At 35.6% G+C, this 14,896-nt stretch overlaps 1 protein-coding gene across 18 annotated transcripts in view; it reads left to right on the top strand.

The window, feature by feature from the left end:
• Positions 1-14,896, top strand: part of APC (APC regulator of WNT signaling pathway) — a 138,853-nt gene that overhangs the window by 42,639 nt on the left and 81,318 nt on the right. For 9 of the 18 annotated variants that reach the window (XM_030869879.2, XM_060296118.2, XM_070045172.1 and 6 more), the window contains exon 2: positions 5,494-5,646. The exons of the other annotated variants lie outside the window; for them this stretch is intronic. In XM_030869879.2, coding sequence (XP_030725739.2) covers positions 5,512-5,646 — 135 coding nt within the window. In that variant the 5' untranslated portion in view covers positions 5,494-5,511. The remainder of the gene's footprint in view (positions 1-5,493; positions 5,647-14,896) is intronic. 18 annotated transcript variants of the gene reach the window in all.

Below are 14,896 nucleotides of genomic sequence, written 5' to 3'. Positions count from 1 at the left end.
GTTAAGCTTTTATACCAAGTAAAAACTTTCGCATTTGTTTAAAGGAACCTAAGAACCCAATCTGTCACTCCTAGTCTAGTAATAGACATCATCACTTCAGAGCTCCAACAGGCCCTCCATGTGCCTTACCCATTAACTAATCAGGTAAAATTAAAATGTTCATTTGCTCCATAATAGCCTTCTTGGAAGCAGGTATATTCCATTTAAGTATCTTTAGTTAAAAACAGAACTGTTTCCATGATTTAAATGCCACGTAATGTTCTTAAACATTTAAATCCCTGTTTCTTTTGTAATTTACCCTGTTGTGTAGTATAAGGAAAGGTGCAGTTTTGTCAGTTTCCTCATGGCTGTCCAGTTTCCGTTGCCGTTTATTTAAAGTTCATCTTTTCGCGTGTGTTTGAGATTGCTACCTTTGTTATGACTAAATTTACATATATTTACTTATGGAATTTTAAAAAATGTGTTCCCAGGCTTCCCTGGTGGCGCAGTGGTTGAGAGTCCGCCCGCCGATGCAGGGGACACGGGTTCCTGCCCCGGTCCAGGAAGATCCCACATGCCGCGGAGCGGCTGGGCCTGTGAGCCATGGCCACTGAGCCTGCGCGTCCGGAGCCTGTGCTCCGCAACGGGAGAGGCCACAACAGTGAGAGGCCCGCGTACTGCCAAAAAAAAAAAAAAATGTGTTCCCTTGGTTGATCTATTCATCTGCCAATATCATAGCTTTTTTTTTCTTTTAAATTTTATTTATTTTTTGGCTAGATTGGGTCTTCGTTGCTGCGCACAGGCTTTCTCTAGTTGTGGCGAGTGAGGGCTACTCTTCATTGCAGTGTGCAGGTTTCTCATTGTGGTGGCTTCTCTTGCTGTGGAACACGGGCTCTAGGCGTGTAGGCTTCAGTAGCTGTAGCACGTGGACTCAGTAGTTGTGGCACACGGGCTTCAGTAGTTGTGACATGCGAGCTCAGTAGTTGTGGCTCTTGGGCTCTAGAGCGCAGGCTTAGTAGTTGTGACGCACGGGCTTAGTCGCTCCGCGGCATGTGGGATCTTCCTGGACCAGGGCTCGAACCCATGTCCCCTGCATTGGCAGGCGGATTCTTAACCACTGCGCCACCAGGGAAGTCCTATTACGGCTTTTTAAAGCCTTTTTATTTTTAAATAACTTTGGACTTACAAAAGAGTTGGAAAAATAATAGAGAGTTCCCATGTACCCTTCACTTAGCTTCTCCTAATGTTAACATCTTACATATCCATAGTATAATGATCAGAACTAAGAAATTAACTTACTGTACAGTACAGTTGACTTCATACTATGTTACTTATAATGGCTTTGTACAGTAATTTAATATGTGGTAGGTGTACTCCTGCTCTTTTTTCATGTTTTCCCTTTTTTGCTTGTTTTTTTCAGTTTTCTAGCTGCAGAAAACAAAATAAAAACCAGTCATATAATATTTGTATTGGGACCATGTAAAATTTATAAATTAACTTAGGGAGAAATGACATCTTTATGATACTGAATCTTTATGTACACAAACAAGGTATGTCTTTCCATTTGTTGAAATGTACCTTTGTGTCTTTCAGAAGCATTTTATAGTTTTCTCATAATATGTTTTGAACTCTTTGTTCAGTTCATGCCTGTGCTTTTTTTGTTTTTGTTTTGGTTTTGGGGGGTTTTTTGCCTGTGTTTTTTAATTATAAATAAGATCTTTTCTTCCATTTCATCTTCTATCTGGTTTCTCTTTACACATACAAAGGAAAGGTTTCTGTATATTTTGTACTACACTAAATTACTAGACTATCTTGTTGTGGTAATATTTAGTTGATTCTTTTGGTTTCTCTTTACACATATAAAGGAAAGGTTTCTGTATATTTTGTACTACACTAAATTACTAGACTATCTTGTTGTGGTAATATTTAGTTGATTCTTTTGGATATTCTAGGTATATAATTATATCATCTGCCAATAGTATTCCTTTCTAATTTCATTCTTTAATTGTGTTGACTGGTACAATGAGTAAGAGTGGTAAAAATGGGCTTTCCCTTAGTTTAGGAATATAGTATACCCAGTGTTTCCATATTCTGTGGTACTGGCTTTGGGCTGCTATATATTGTGTTTAAAAAAAAAAAAAGTGTCCTATTATATTGAGTATTTTCAACAAAACTGGACATTGAATTTGTAAAGCATCTTTTCATCACCTTTGGCATGATAATATTTTTCTTCTGTGTAGACCCATTAATATGTTGAATAATGTCGATTTTATAATAGTGATTTTTGTTGTAAATTTTAGATTTTCCATCTCTTTTTGTTGTTAGTTTTGATAAATTACATTTTCTAGTAAATTATCTATTTCATTTAGTTTTCAAATTTATTTACATAGAATTGAGCAAAGTAGTCTTTTATGACTCTTTTGGTTTCTTCTTTCTATTGGTATTTTCCTCTTTTTTCATTACCATCAACAGTACTGGCAAATACATCTTTTTTTTTTAATTCATTAAAACAAAACAATAGGGCTTCCCTGGTGGTGCAGTGCTTGGGGGTCCACCTGCCGATTCAGGGGATGCGGGTTCGTGCCCCAGTCTGTGAAGATCCCACATGCCGCGGAGCGGCTGGGCCCGTGACCATAGCCGCTGGGCCTGCGCATCTGCGTCCGGAGCTTGTGCTCCGCAACGGGAGAGGCCGCAGCAGTGAGAGGCCCGCGTACCACAAAAACAAACAAATAATAAAAGCAGTTTAACTAATTTTTTAAAAAGTGATCCCAAACTTCTTAAATTATAATAAAGAATCCTTCATATTTAATTCTAATTGCATCCTTCAGACTTAATTTTAATTGCCTGCCTAAACTTTTCTGCCTCCTTGCATTAATTTCTTAGGATACTGGTAAATTTGTTTTCCAGTCAACATTTGGATAAAAATCTAAATAACAGTCCTTTTGCTTTCTTCTCCCCTACCCTACTCTTAAGGGGTGAGGATCTCTTTACTGGGTATCCTTACTGAAAAACAAATTTAGATCTTTGTATAAGTAGCGTGAAAGATTCAGAGTTTTTCCCCATTTCATGTGATAAATTTTGATATTTTTAATGATGCTGAGTGACTTTCATTTGAGATATATTTGGTATGAAATTCATGTGATTGTATAAAAGGCATTCTAAAATAAATTAATGAGTTCTTAAATTTTTCAGTAAGCAGTTTTGACTTAGGGATGGCTGCAACATCCTGCAAGGGTATAAGGCAAAGTATTACTCCATGAAACGTCTTATTTTTCCTGTAAAATTGTATCAAAGCACCCTGCTTTCTAAAGCAGAAGTGACTTAAATGATTTGATTCTGGAGGGGGGAAAAAAGGTGATCAAAAATTTTTTTTTAATATTTATTTATTTATTTGGCTGCGCTGGGCCTCAGTTGCAGCATGCGGGATCTATTTCCCTGACCAGGGATCGAACCCGGACCCCCTGCATTGAGAGTGTGGAGTCTTAACCACTGGACCACCAGGGAAGTCCCATGATCAAATGTTTTAATTGTCCATCTGAAGGGCTGAATTCTTTTCCCTCCAGTGAAGAGCACTTTTAGTAGTCTCGTGTTCATTTTGCCCATCTGGTTCTTTTTGTGATTGTGTGAGGTTATAACCTCTGTGTCTTAGCATACTTCTGTGTACTTTGCTCTTTCTCTGTGTTATTACCTTTTCTCTTATTTTATTGTTTTAGTGGAAAATTACCTGTTAGGATTTTATTTGAAATGAAGAATTTTAGGGCTTACATTATTAAATACTGTCAGACCCCCACTTCTGTCACATGGTTTTTAATGTGCTACCTCTTTCCAGACCTGCTTATTAGTGGTATGGTGTAAAACAGATAAGTGACCCCACCTATGAATTTCTCCCTTGTTTTTGAGACATCTCTGTCTTTTTCAAGAGGGTGAATTATTCTTCACCTCTTGTCCATTGGTTGGGGGACTGGGGCTTACAACAATAGATCAACAGTAGGTCTTACTAAGGAAGTTATGTTTCAAGTGTATTTTCATAATATAACTTACACAGCACTTTTATTTTTAGACCCTCCTTTTGTTTCTTAATTCTAATAATATCCCTGTAAATTATATTAGAACAGGTAGTAAATGTCCACTGTACAAATGGTGAAGTGAATTTCAATGAAGGGGCAAAGGTAAAAACAGGACCAAGACTGAAATTAAGACCCAGATCTCCAAATACAAGTCATTCTTTTCAGCAGTAAAGACTTTTGTGAGTGATCCCCACCTCCCAGGATTCCGTTTCCTCCTCAGGAATCGGTGGGTTGCACCAGGTTTATCATTGACTCTAGCCATTCGTGAACAGACGAGACTTGAGTCCCTTGATTTCCCTTGTTAGGGACCTTCCAGTTGTTGAACCCCCAATATTGTCATGACTAGCCAGTGTTATAATTTGTCTGCCTTATTTTGTGCAGTGGATTTTTATTACAGAAACATTTTTTTTAATGTCCAGATCTTTAAGTATTGCTTGAGTACAAACTTTGTTATACTTTTTAGCTTTTAAATATAGGTAGAATTTTATGTATTCCTAAGTGAGTTTGGGATTAAACTAAAAAGAGAATCTGGGTCTTTGAAACTTGGTTAGTCTGAAGGTAACTCCTAGCATTCTCTAATTCTTCAGGCCAAGGACCTCTTGTTACCTGGCTATCTTCTATATCTTTCTTTTCTCCCCTCTTCTTTCATAGTCTTGTAATTAACAGCCAGGCTCTTCTTCACTTCTCTTTGACAGTCTCTACTGCTGAAGTCATCAGTTTTCTTTAAGTGTCTTTCAGCCTCAGTCTGAACACAGTGGGTCCCAAGATGCATATGCCATAGCATGGCCTGTTATATTCATCCTTTTGGATGAATGTATTAGAATTTATACTAGTAATTATTATCATCTTTCTATCCAAAAGATTTGAAGTCTCAATCTAAACTTCTCCCTTGTGTCCATTTTGTTAATGACTGCCTTTTTAATGATGCCTTCTTGGAACTTCATACTTCCCTATGGATAATGTTTGAGACTAGCCTTTTATCAAATGAAAAGTGGTAGAATGCAATACCTAATCTCATTAATCCATTCTGGCTTTAAAATTATGTGACTATTGGAAAAAATCGAGAAATAAATTAATATTACCAATATAAATAAATTTCTTATCAATGATTATATTTCCTAAGTCTTGCCATTTAAAATATCTTTAAAACCTTCTAAAAAATTCTAACCTGATAGAAATCTCATCCACCTGTGAAAAGACAAATGTTTTCAAACACTACTGAAGTTCTCTTCTATTTTAGCCCTATCTGTCTTTAATTAAGACCCCAGTATTTCATCCTCTTAGAAAGATGCTGCTACTTGCCCAATATTGTTTTGAGATGGAAACTACTACATAAACACAATTCTTCTTATTAAGTGTCTCCAGGGTTTTGTTTATCCCTTTCTTTGTAAACAAGCAGCCACTATATTTTTAGTAGTGAATTTCAAAATCCTTTTTAACCTTATAGGTCCAAGGGTAGCCAAGGATGGCTGCAGCTTCATATGATCAGTTGTTAAAGCAAGTTGAGGCACTGAAGATGGAGAACTCAAATCTTCGACAAGAGCTAGAAGATAATTCCAATCATCTTACAAAACTGGAAACTGAGGCATCTAATATGAAGGTATCAAGACTGTGACTTTTAATTGTAGTTTATCCATTTTTATTCAGTACTCCTTTCTGTAAACTTGGGATTAGACACTTCACTTACTTAAAAGTGTGTTGTAAGTTAAGCAGTAATATGTAAACTCTTTCTTGCAAAAGTTAACATTTATATTTTTAAACAAAATGTTTTGAATTCATCCAGCAAATCATATAAATAAAATGATTGTAAAACCCCAGTGACTCATTAGTTAGTTCTTAGTTATTTTTAAGCTTAAAAATAAAAGGCCAACTTAACCGTCACTATAGTGAGGGTGGGTATTCTGTGTAATTCATAGAAACTAGCCTCACAACCTTAGAATATATCTCAAGTATTAAATATTGCCATCATCCCCAACTCTCTCAGATCTTGTCTTCACTTAAGTGCTGCAATGATAGATGATCAAGAAAATCAGGGTGCCCTAGTGGGAAGAGTCCTGAACTGAAAGTCAGTACCTGGTCCTGTTCCTGGTTTTGCCATAAGCTAAACTACATACTCTAGGGTACCCTTCTAGAAGTTGCCTTATTTGGAAAATACAGTCATTGCAGTAGCATAGATGATTTCCATGACACCTTCACGCCCTGAAATTGGTTTCCCAAATAACATTGAAAAGCTGTGATAACCTCCACGACAAGTTATAAAATATTAAGTCTGCACTGGGGAAAATATGTTCTAATTTCAAAATAATTAAGGTTAAAACTTTAACTGTTTTAATTTCCAGCTACTTAGGCAGATTCTCCTCTCCCTGAATTTAATAACTTTATAGAATTGGAGATTCAACAAAACTGTTACCTCCTTCTCTTTTAAAAAATTCTTCCTGCTACGTGTTGTTTCTGTGCCTTGGCTATTTTAACCATCTGGGTTTCCGACCCCTTCTTCCTGTCTGCTCACTACTCTTATTCCGTATTCATTTCCTAGTCTCTTCTAGTTCTTTTTCCATGCATTTTGAGGTCTCCCTTATTCTTCAAGCTTCTGTATATCACTGAACTATTTTGCTCCTCTTTTACTTTTGTATTCATTATCATAACAGTTCAGCCTTTTACTCATATGAGCTTTTCTTTCTTTTTCTTTCTTTCTCTTCTTTCTCTTTCTTTCTTTTTCTCTCTCTCTTTCTTTCTCTCTCTCTCTCTCTTTTTCTTTCTCTCCCTCCCTCCCTCCCTCCCTCCCTATGTATCTATAAATCTTTTCCACTCTAATTGCCTATTTCTATGGCAGTAGCAATTGACAGATCTCCAAGATACCTACCTCAAGTCCTTTTGGAGATTAAGTAGACTATAAAGAAACATTTTTTCTCACCACAGGCTTTGGGTGACCTTAAAAACAGCTGACTCAATTACCTACTAGGTTAAAAAAGTATAGTCTGGTATTTTAACACAGATCAACATAATATATCTAAAATTATTGTACATGGCATGTGGTTTTAAAAGTTTAAAGATAAAAAACTTAAAATTCCCAGCAGGACTACTCTTTCATCTACTTCAGAAGTATACTTAGTAGGGAATTCTTCCTGGCATGCCTATCTCAATGTCTCTTTTGTAGTGCAGAATTCTGAGGTCCCTTTTAAAAGTTGTTGGGTTTTTTTTTTAAACTACTTGAGCAAATTCAAAATTCATTTTTGGGAAACATTTTAACCTATCTTTAGATCCATCTCTATGTTGAAATGGAATGTCTCTCAGAGTAACAATACAAGTCAGACCCTTAAATTTCTACAGTGGAATATCAGGGTGACCTCTTAGCCATGTGGTATAATATACATCATGAATATTACTATTTAATATTAAATACTAATTAAATACTAATATTGTCTGAATTCAACTGTGAATTGATTATTACTCAGCAAGTGCTTTTACAGACATCCTTGCTAAGCCATCCACGTATTTCTTCAGGATTGGGTGTATGTTATCATAGCAGTTACGACCTTGTACTGAAATTATTTATGTATCTCTCCTTTTAAGAGGCTTTATGTATGGTGTTAAAGAATAGGAACCATGGCCTGTTTATTTTGTCTTAGAATATCGAGTTGTGAAAAGACACTTGGAAACATTGGCACTTCTTACACTGGATTAAAGTTAATCCAAAACAATGGTTATTTCTCATAAAATCACTTACTAAACTTTGGAATACATCATATGATCTTGAATTATGTTTACTGATCATTAACATATTTACTCTATGGAAGGCAAGGTGTGTCTCCTCCAACTAGATGTCTCAGGATTTCTGAAGTTTATGCAGTAGTACCATCTAGTGGCAAAAGAGAATACTGCTTTGCTATTGATTACATGTCATTGATACTATAAAAGTATTTTGTGTGTGTGTGTCAGGAAAGTATGTGTACAACAGTTAGGGGAATGTGAACACTGTATATTTGAGAATATTAAGGAAATGCTTATTTTTTAGGTATAATGATGGCATTGTGGTTGTGTTTAGAAAGAATCCCTGTGTAAATATACATATCGAATTTTTTTTTTTTTTTTTTGCGGTACGCGGGCCTCTCACTATTGTGGCCTCTTCTGTTGCGGAGCACAGGCTCCGGACGCGCAGGCTCAGCGGCCATGGCTCATGGGCCCAGCCGCTCCGCAGCATGTGGGATCTTCCCGGACCGGGGCACAAACTCGTGTCCCCTGCATCGGCAGGCGGACTCTCATCCACTGCGCCACCAGGGAAGACCGTATATCAAATTTTTTTACAGAAGAAACAGTGTGTCTGAGATTTGTTTTTCAGATAAATTTGGGTTGTAGGGGAAAGGAGAAAATGGTTATGGGTGTAGATGAAAGAAGCCCATGAGTTGATAGTTACTGAAGTAAGATGTGAGGATACATAGGAGTTTGTTACATTGTTCTCTACATTTATGTATATACTTGACATTTCTGTAATTAAAATAAAATACAGATTTTGTGGGATTTAGATCAGATAAATGCAGCAATTACAGCTAAACTTAAGAGAAATTATGTATTATATTTTTTACTCCAGGGCTAGAAATGAACGTGATTTACTTTAAAATGGTGAGCATAGCAACAAGGTAAATATGGTGTGTTGTGAAGCATTTAAACTGAGATATGGCATGGTATAGAAAAAATTATCTTTAGGTAAAATATTAATCATCTATTATTATCTTTTTGTATTTTAGCAAAATGAAATATTTATAACTTGCTCTGTAAACTATAAAACCATACATGGAAAGCATCTTTTATTTTCAGAGTATAAGAAAAAATGAGAAGTAGAAATTCAAATTGGCACATTTCATAATTTATTTTGAAGATTTAATTACCAAGTGTACTTTTATCTGGTAATGAAAAGAATAAATAACTATGATATATTGAGAAAAACAGAAGTGAGTCAAGCAGAAACCCCCTTGAAATGACACAGTTGATCATTGATAAATATTTCCTATTTACTGATATGACCACAGCATATTTTGTCTCTAATAATTAAGTTTCTGATGTTTTTAAAATCTTAAAATGTTTTTTAAAATAATGTGATTATGTAATGTAACTAAGTAATTTTTTAAAACCAAACTTCCAGAGCCATGGCCACTGAGCCTGCGCATCCGGAGCCTGTACTCCGCAACGGGAGACGCCACAACAGTGAGAGGCCCACGTACCGCAAAAAAAAAAAAAAAAAAAAAAACTTCCAGAATTTATAAAGACAAATGAATATTCTCTCCTTTAAAATTTACATATTAATTTAAAAAGCTGTTGTTTCTCAAAACATTTTTTTGAAGTATTTTATTTGGAATTGCTTTGTAGTTGTGTTGCATTTTCTCTTAAACACTCTGAAATTGAGGACTTCTTTAAGGTTGTATGCAGCATGCAGCCCCAGGCAATCATTCAGTACTACTGCAGCAACTAGAAAACACTGGACAAAAAATTAAAATCGTACTTTTAAAGACATTGGAGAAGTGTGAAATCATCAAGGACTGTATTAACTAAAATTCCTAAGAGGAAAGAGCCCTTTCTAGATGAGCTGAGATCACTGGTAATTTTCTTCCCCAGGGGTATTTGCTATTTCTAGGGACAGACTGATAATTCATCACTGGCACAGGACTCTACTGGAGGAAAGAAACTGTTGGAGGTCTTGACAAACACATGGGCAGATCTGAAGTATTGACATTTAGAGGAGCTCCAAATGCATGGCTAGTTTTCCCAAATTTTCTCAAAATGCATGGGGCCATTGGCTGAGTCTTGCTGTGGGGAAAGATGCTGGGGATGGACTGTGGAGGCAGGACGTTAGGAGGCCATGTCCTGCTAGAGGAATACTCGTACAACAGGTCTCCTCAGTTTAAGTGTAGAGGAGAGAGACATTCAAGGAACTTGGCAAACCAAATCAGATATGAAGTTCACTTAAACTGCACCTGCAACCTATTTTCAGCTATTGAATGAAGGAAATCAGACCCCAGTGGTGGAAAGGGCAAACTCTTTGAGGCAAAATCTGATCTGAAGTCTTTATTATTCTTGTATACATAATGACTAGCATGCAGTTAAAAGTTACAAGAAATACAAAGAAATAGGAAAATGACTGCTAATCAAAAGAACAAATAGAAAATAGAAGCAAATCCCAAGATGATCCATGTGTTGTAATTAGTAGTCAAAGATTTTAACATAATTTAAATGTTTTGAGAAAAAAGAAAAGGTTGGGGCTTCCCTGGTGGCGCAGTGGTTGAGAGTCCGCCTGCCGATGCAGGGGACACAGGTTCATGCCCCGGTCCGGGAAGATCCCACATTCTGCGGAGCGGCTGGGCCTGTGAACCATGGCCGCTGAGCCTGCGTGTCCGGAGCCTGTGCTCCGCAACGGGAGAGGCCACAACAGTGAGAGGCCCACGTACCGCAAAAAAAAAAGAGAAAAGGTTGGATTAAATGGATGAAAAATCAGAAAATCTTGACAGAGAATTGGAATCTGTAATTAAGAAGAGTCATATAGATGTTCTATAACTGAAATATTTTTGACATTAACTTATTGGATGGGCTTGGTCACAGATTAAACACAGGATTAATGAACTAGTGAGAAGATAGAATTAGTGAACATGTAGAAAGGTCAATAGAAAAATATCCAAACTGAAGCACAGAAGAGGAAGAAAAATGGAAAACAAAAAGTATGTAAGAGTCACGAGGGACACAGGCAAATAGGTAAAAGCAAGTATAATTGAAGTCTTAGAAGGGGCAGGGGAAGAGAATGGAGCAAAAGTAATATTTAAAGGCGTAGTAGCTGAGAATTAATGTAAAGCTGTTGTAAAGTTATTAAGACAATGTGGTAATTAGAGTAGATTAGTAGACGAACAGCAATAGAGTTGAGAAAAATACCTACATATATATGGTCACCTGATTTATGATCCAGGCATCCCTGCAGATCAGTGGGGAAAGGCTGGTCTTTTCAATAAATGGTGCAGAGGCAATTAAATATCTGTATAAAGGAAAAAAACCAAAAAAGAACCAAGAGCTCTACCTCAAATCATATGCAAAAAAGTAATTCAAGTAAATCATATGCAAAAAATGTAAATGTGAAAACAGAACAGTTTCCTTCTGGAAGAAAACTTAGGGAATAGCTTCATCTCCTTAGAGTAGGCAAAGATTTCTTAAATAGAATGCCAAAGTACTAAAAATTTATCAGTGGGACATCATTAAAACCAACAGCTTTTGTTCATCAAAAGACTCCATTATGTTTCTGGAAGAAAATATAGGGTAATATCGCTTTGACCTTCATGAAGGCAAAATTTCTTAGTACACATAAAGCTCTAAGCATAAAAGAAAAAAAGGTATAAGATGAATGTCATCAAATTTAAAACTTAAAATCTATTCAAGACTTCATTAAGAAAATGAAAAGACAAAGCATAGACTGGAAGAAAATATTTGCAGTACGTATATCTGATAAAGGACTTGGTTCAGAATATACAAAGAATTTTTACAAACCAAGAATTTTTAAAGTCCAGTTTTTAAAATCTGGCCCAAAACTTGAAAAGACAATTCAGAAAGGAAGGTAAATGGTCAGTAAGCACATGTAAAGGGATTCAACATCCTTTATCCTCAGGGAAGTGCAAATATCATTTCATTCCTAATCAAATCACTAAAATTTAAAAGACTGATCATGCCAAATGTGGAACATCAAGATGCTTATACATTGCTGGTAGGAGTATAAAATGGCACATCATCTTTGGAAAACCATTCAGCAGTTTCTTTTAAAGTTAAACCCTATGACTCAGCGTTTAAACTTCCAGATATATACTCAAGAGAAGTGAGTGCATGTGTCCACCTGAAGATATGTGCAAAAATGTTCATAGTAGCATTCTTCATAATAGCCTCCAAACTGGCAACAACCCAAATGTCCATCAAGAGGGAGAATAAAGGATAAATCAGTTGAGGTGCATTCATACAGTGGATAACTACATAGCATTAAAAAAAAAATAGCTGATACATGCAACAGCATGAATAAATCTCATAGAAATTTTGGTGATCAAAAAACGTGAGACACAAAAGACTGTATACTGTATGATTTCATTTATATGCAGTTCACAAGCATGCCAACTAATAGACACAGAAATCAGAATACTGGTTACCTCTGGGAGTGAATATTGATTGGTAAGGGACAAAAGGGAACCTTCTGAGATGCTGGAAATGTTCTGTGTCTTCCCTGGGTAGTGATTACATGGATACTTAGATTACATCAGAAACTTAATATTGGTGTACTTTTCATATGTATGTTGTATCTCAGTAAAGCAGAAAAAAAATTAGGGCTAATTTTTATCATGGAATAGCCATAAACTATTCACAACAAAGTAGTGAGTAATGTAGTCATGCTGGATGATGTCATCGTGAGGGAAGGTAACTGGATCTAACTATGAATTAATAACGTGTGCTTTTTTTTTTCTTTTTTTGGTGAGGTTCATAACTCAGAATGTACAAAAAAAGTTTAATGGAACATATTGGAATGAGTAGCTTCCAAGGTGTCTGCTTTGAAAGTCTTAAAAAAAATTTTTTTAAACCTTAAATTTCAATAGTTTTATTTACTTTTGTGGTTAGAACTTTTATCAACAGACTTCTAACCACATGCACAGAAACTTAAAAAAAACATATTACAAGCTGTGCATATTTACTGTTTTTAAAAATTAGGAAATATGGGCAAACAAAAAGAGATATCAAAATCACTCATTTAAAAAATGTTTTTAATACCAGCAGTAACCTTTGATAATGTGTATATTTTTCTCTCTGTGCATTTTATGCAGGCATGCATTTAATGGGATCGTATTTTGAAGCATGCTTTTTAATTTAATATAAGTCATCTTTTTATGTCACTAAATATTTTATAATATTTTCATAGTTCTGTAATATTCCATTGTATGGCTAATGCCATAAATTTATTTAATCCTTTATTGTTGGACATGCAGGTTTATATAGCCTTTTAATTTCTATTGTTGATGTTATTTTAATTCTTCTTTATTATTTTTTAACATGTTTCTTAAAAACTGTTAATGTGCCATTAGTTTTGAAAAATCAGGTATATGTCCTATGAGATGCCAAGGATTTCTTTTTCTTGTTGTTTTTGAACTCTTAAGTACTTGTACCTTTTCTAAAAACAATATTTTTTTTGTAATACCTGTTGTTTTAAAATTAGGAAACCAAAAACAAGCAAAAAATTTTCTTGCAATTCTAACTTCCATAGAATACCACTGCGAACTCTTGATGATAGGCTTTGGAGAATAATCTTGTATAAAGAGAGACCTGATCAGAGCTGTGTTTTAAAAGGCTTACTCTGATAGTTCTGTGCAAGGTAGGACCATTTAGGAGTTTATTTTAGTAGTTTTGAGGTTAATAATCAGGATAGTGACAGTAAGAATAGAAAAGAGATGGCTATAAGAGAGATAATAGAGCTAGAATACAGAATTTGATAACTGATTGGGAAGATGAAGGAGGGGATGCTGAGGATTTGAGCCTGGAGGTACAAAAGAAGGCTACTGCCATTTAACTGAAGGAATACAAGGCGAAGAAAAGGTTTTAGTGACACAAAATGATAGTTCGGACATTTACATGTGCAGTGCATATCATCCAGATGCACTGAATGTAAAGCATCAGTCATACTGGGAAAGTGAGTCTGAAATTTGCAAGTGAGGTTAGGATTAGACATATAATTGGAAGTTATTTGAGAAAGGCAGTTGTTGAATTGTGAGACTGGGGATTATAAGAAATAGTGATAAGATTAAAGGGTCATTGAAAGACTACAAGCAGCAGTGGATGGAAGGAGAATTGGGATCCTAAACACTGCAGGTAACCTACAGTGGTAATCTCAAACTTTATGGAAGAGATGGTGTCCTGATGTTTATACTAAATGTTTTAGAGTAATCTACATTCATTCGAGAAAGGCATCCCTGTGCAAATTTATTTCCTATCCCACAGTTGTGATACACTCTGACATAATTTCTGAACGTGGATATCCGTCACCTCCATGTCCCACGTCCCACGTCTACTTATCTAAGCCTTTTAACCTCCAACATGGTCTATTATTTGAAGGTCAGATCTTAAGGTCACAGGCTATTTCTTGTTGTTAACATAGGGATTCTTTTCTTAATGCTTATAATGTCACTGTCAAGGTAAACCAGTGAAGTTGTCTTTGCTACATTTACTCACTTTTTGACAGATTTCCTTTTCAATCTATTTATGGATCATTTTTCATATAGAGGAACACTGCCCATAGCTATAAGATTGTAAATGTTCAAATACACTGTTTTGCATTTGGAAACCTAGTTGGCCAACAAAAGATTCTGCTGTGAACTAGAATGGGATGCCTCAGAATATATAAAATGTAAATGTATATAAATTACAGAAAAACTAATAGAAGATGAAAGTTCCCAACCTTCTTTGACAAAAATTTATCAACAGAAGGATTTAGATGGGAAAGGAAATAATGGATCAAAAGTCAGGAGACAGTGAGCATACAGTCACTTAACTATCTGCTGATTATAAATCAGTGTACTAGCAGAATGTACATAAATGTAGTATATAAAAGCTTGCTGTTTATTGGGGTGTTAAATAAAACAGCATACTGTGTTAATCTGGTGTTTTTCATGGCCATGTTGGTATAAGCTTAAGAGACATGGATTTTAAACAGATAACTAGCTTTTGTGCCTCGGGCAAGTCTTTGAGTCTCAGTTGATCTCTCTGAAAGATGAGAATGATCCGCTTTGCTATATTATTTCAGAAGTTGCAGATAATATATCTTAACTATTCCATATATATAGTATATTGCA

This window comes from Globicephala melas, chromosome 3, assembly GCF_963455315.2.
Source record: "Globicephala melas chromosome 3, mGloMel1.2, whole genome shotgun sequence".
Lineage (NCBI taxonomy): Eukaryota > Metazoa > Chordata > Mammalia > Artiodactyla > Delphinidae > Globicephala > Globicephala melas.
This window is presented reverse-complemented; position numbering and strand designations above follow the sequence as displayed.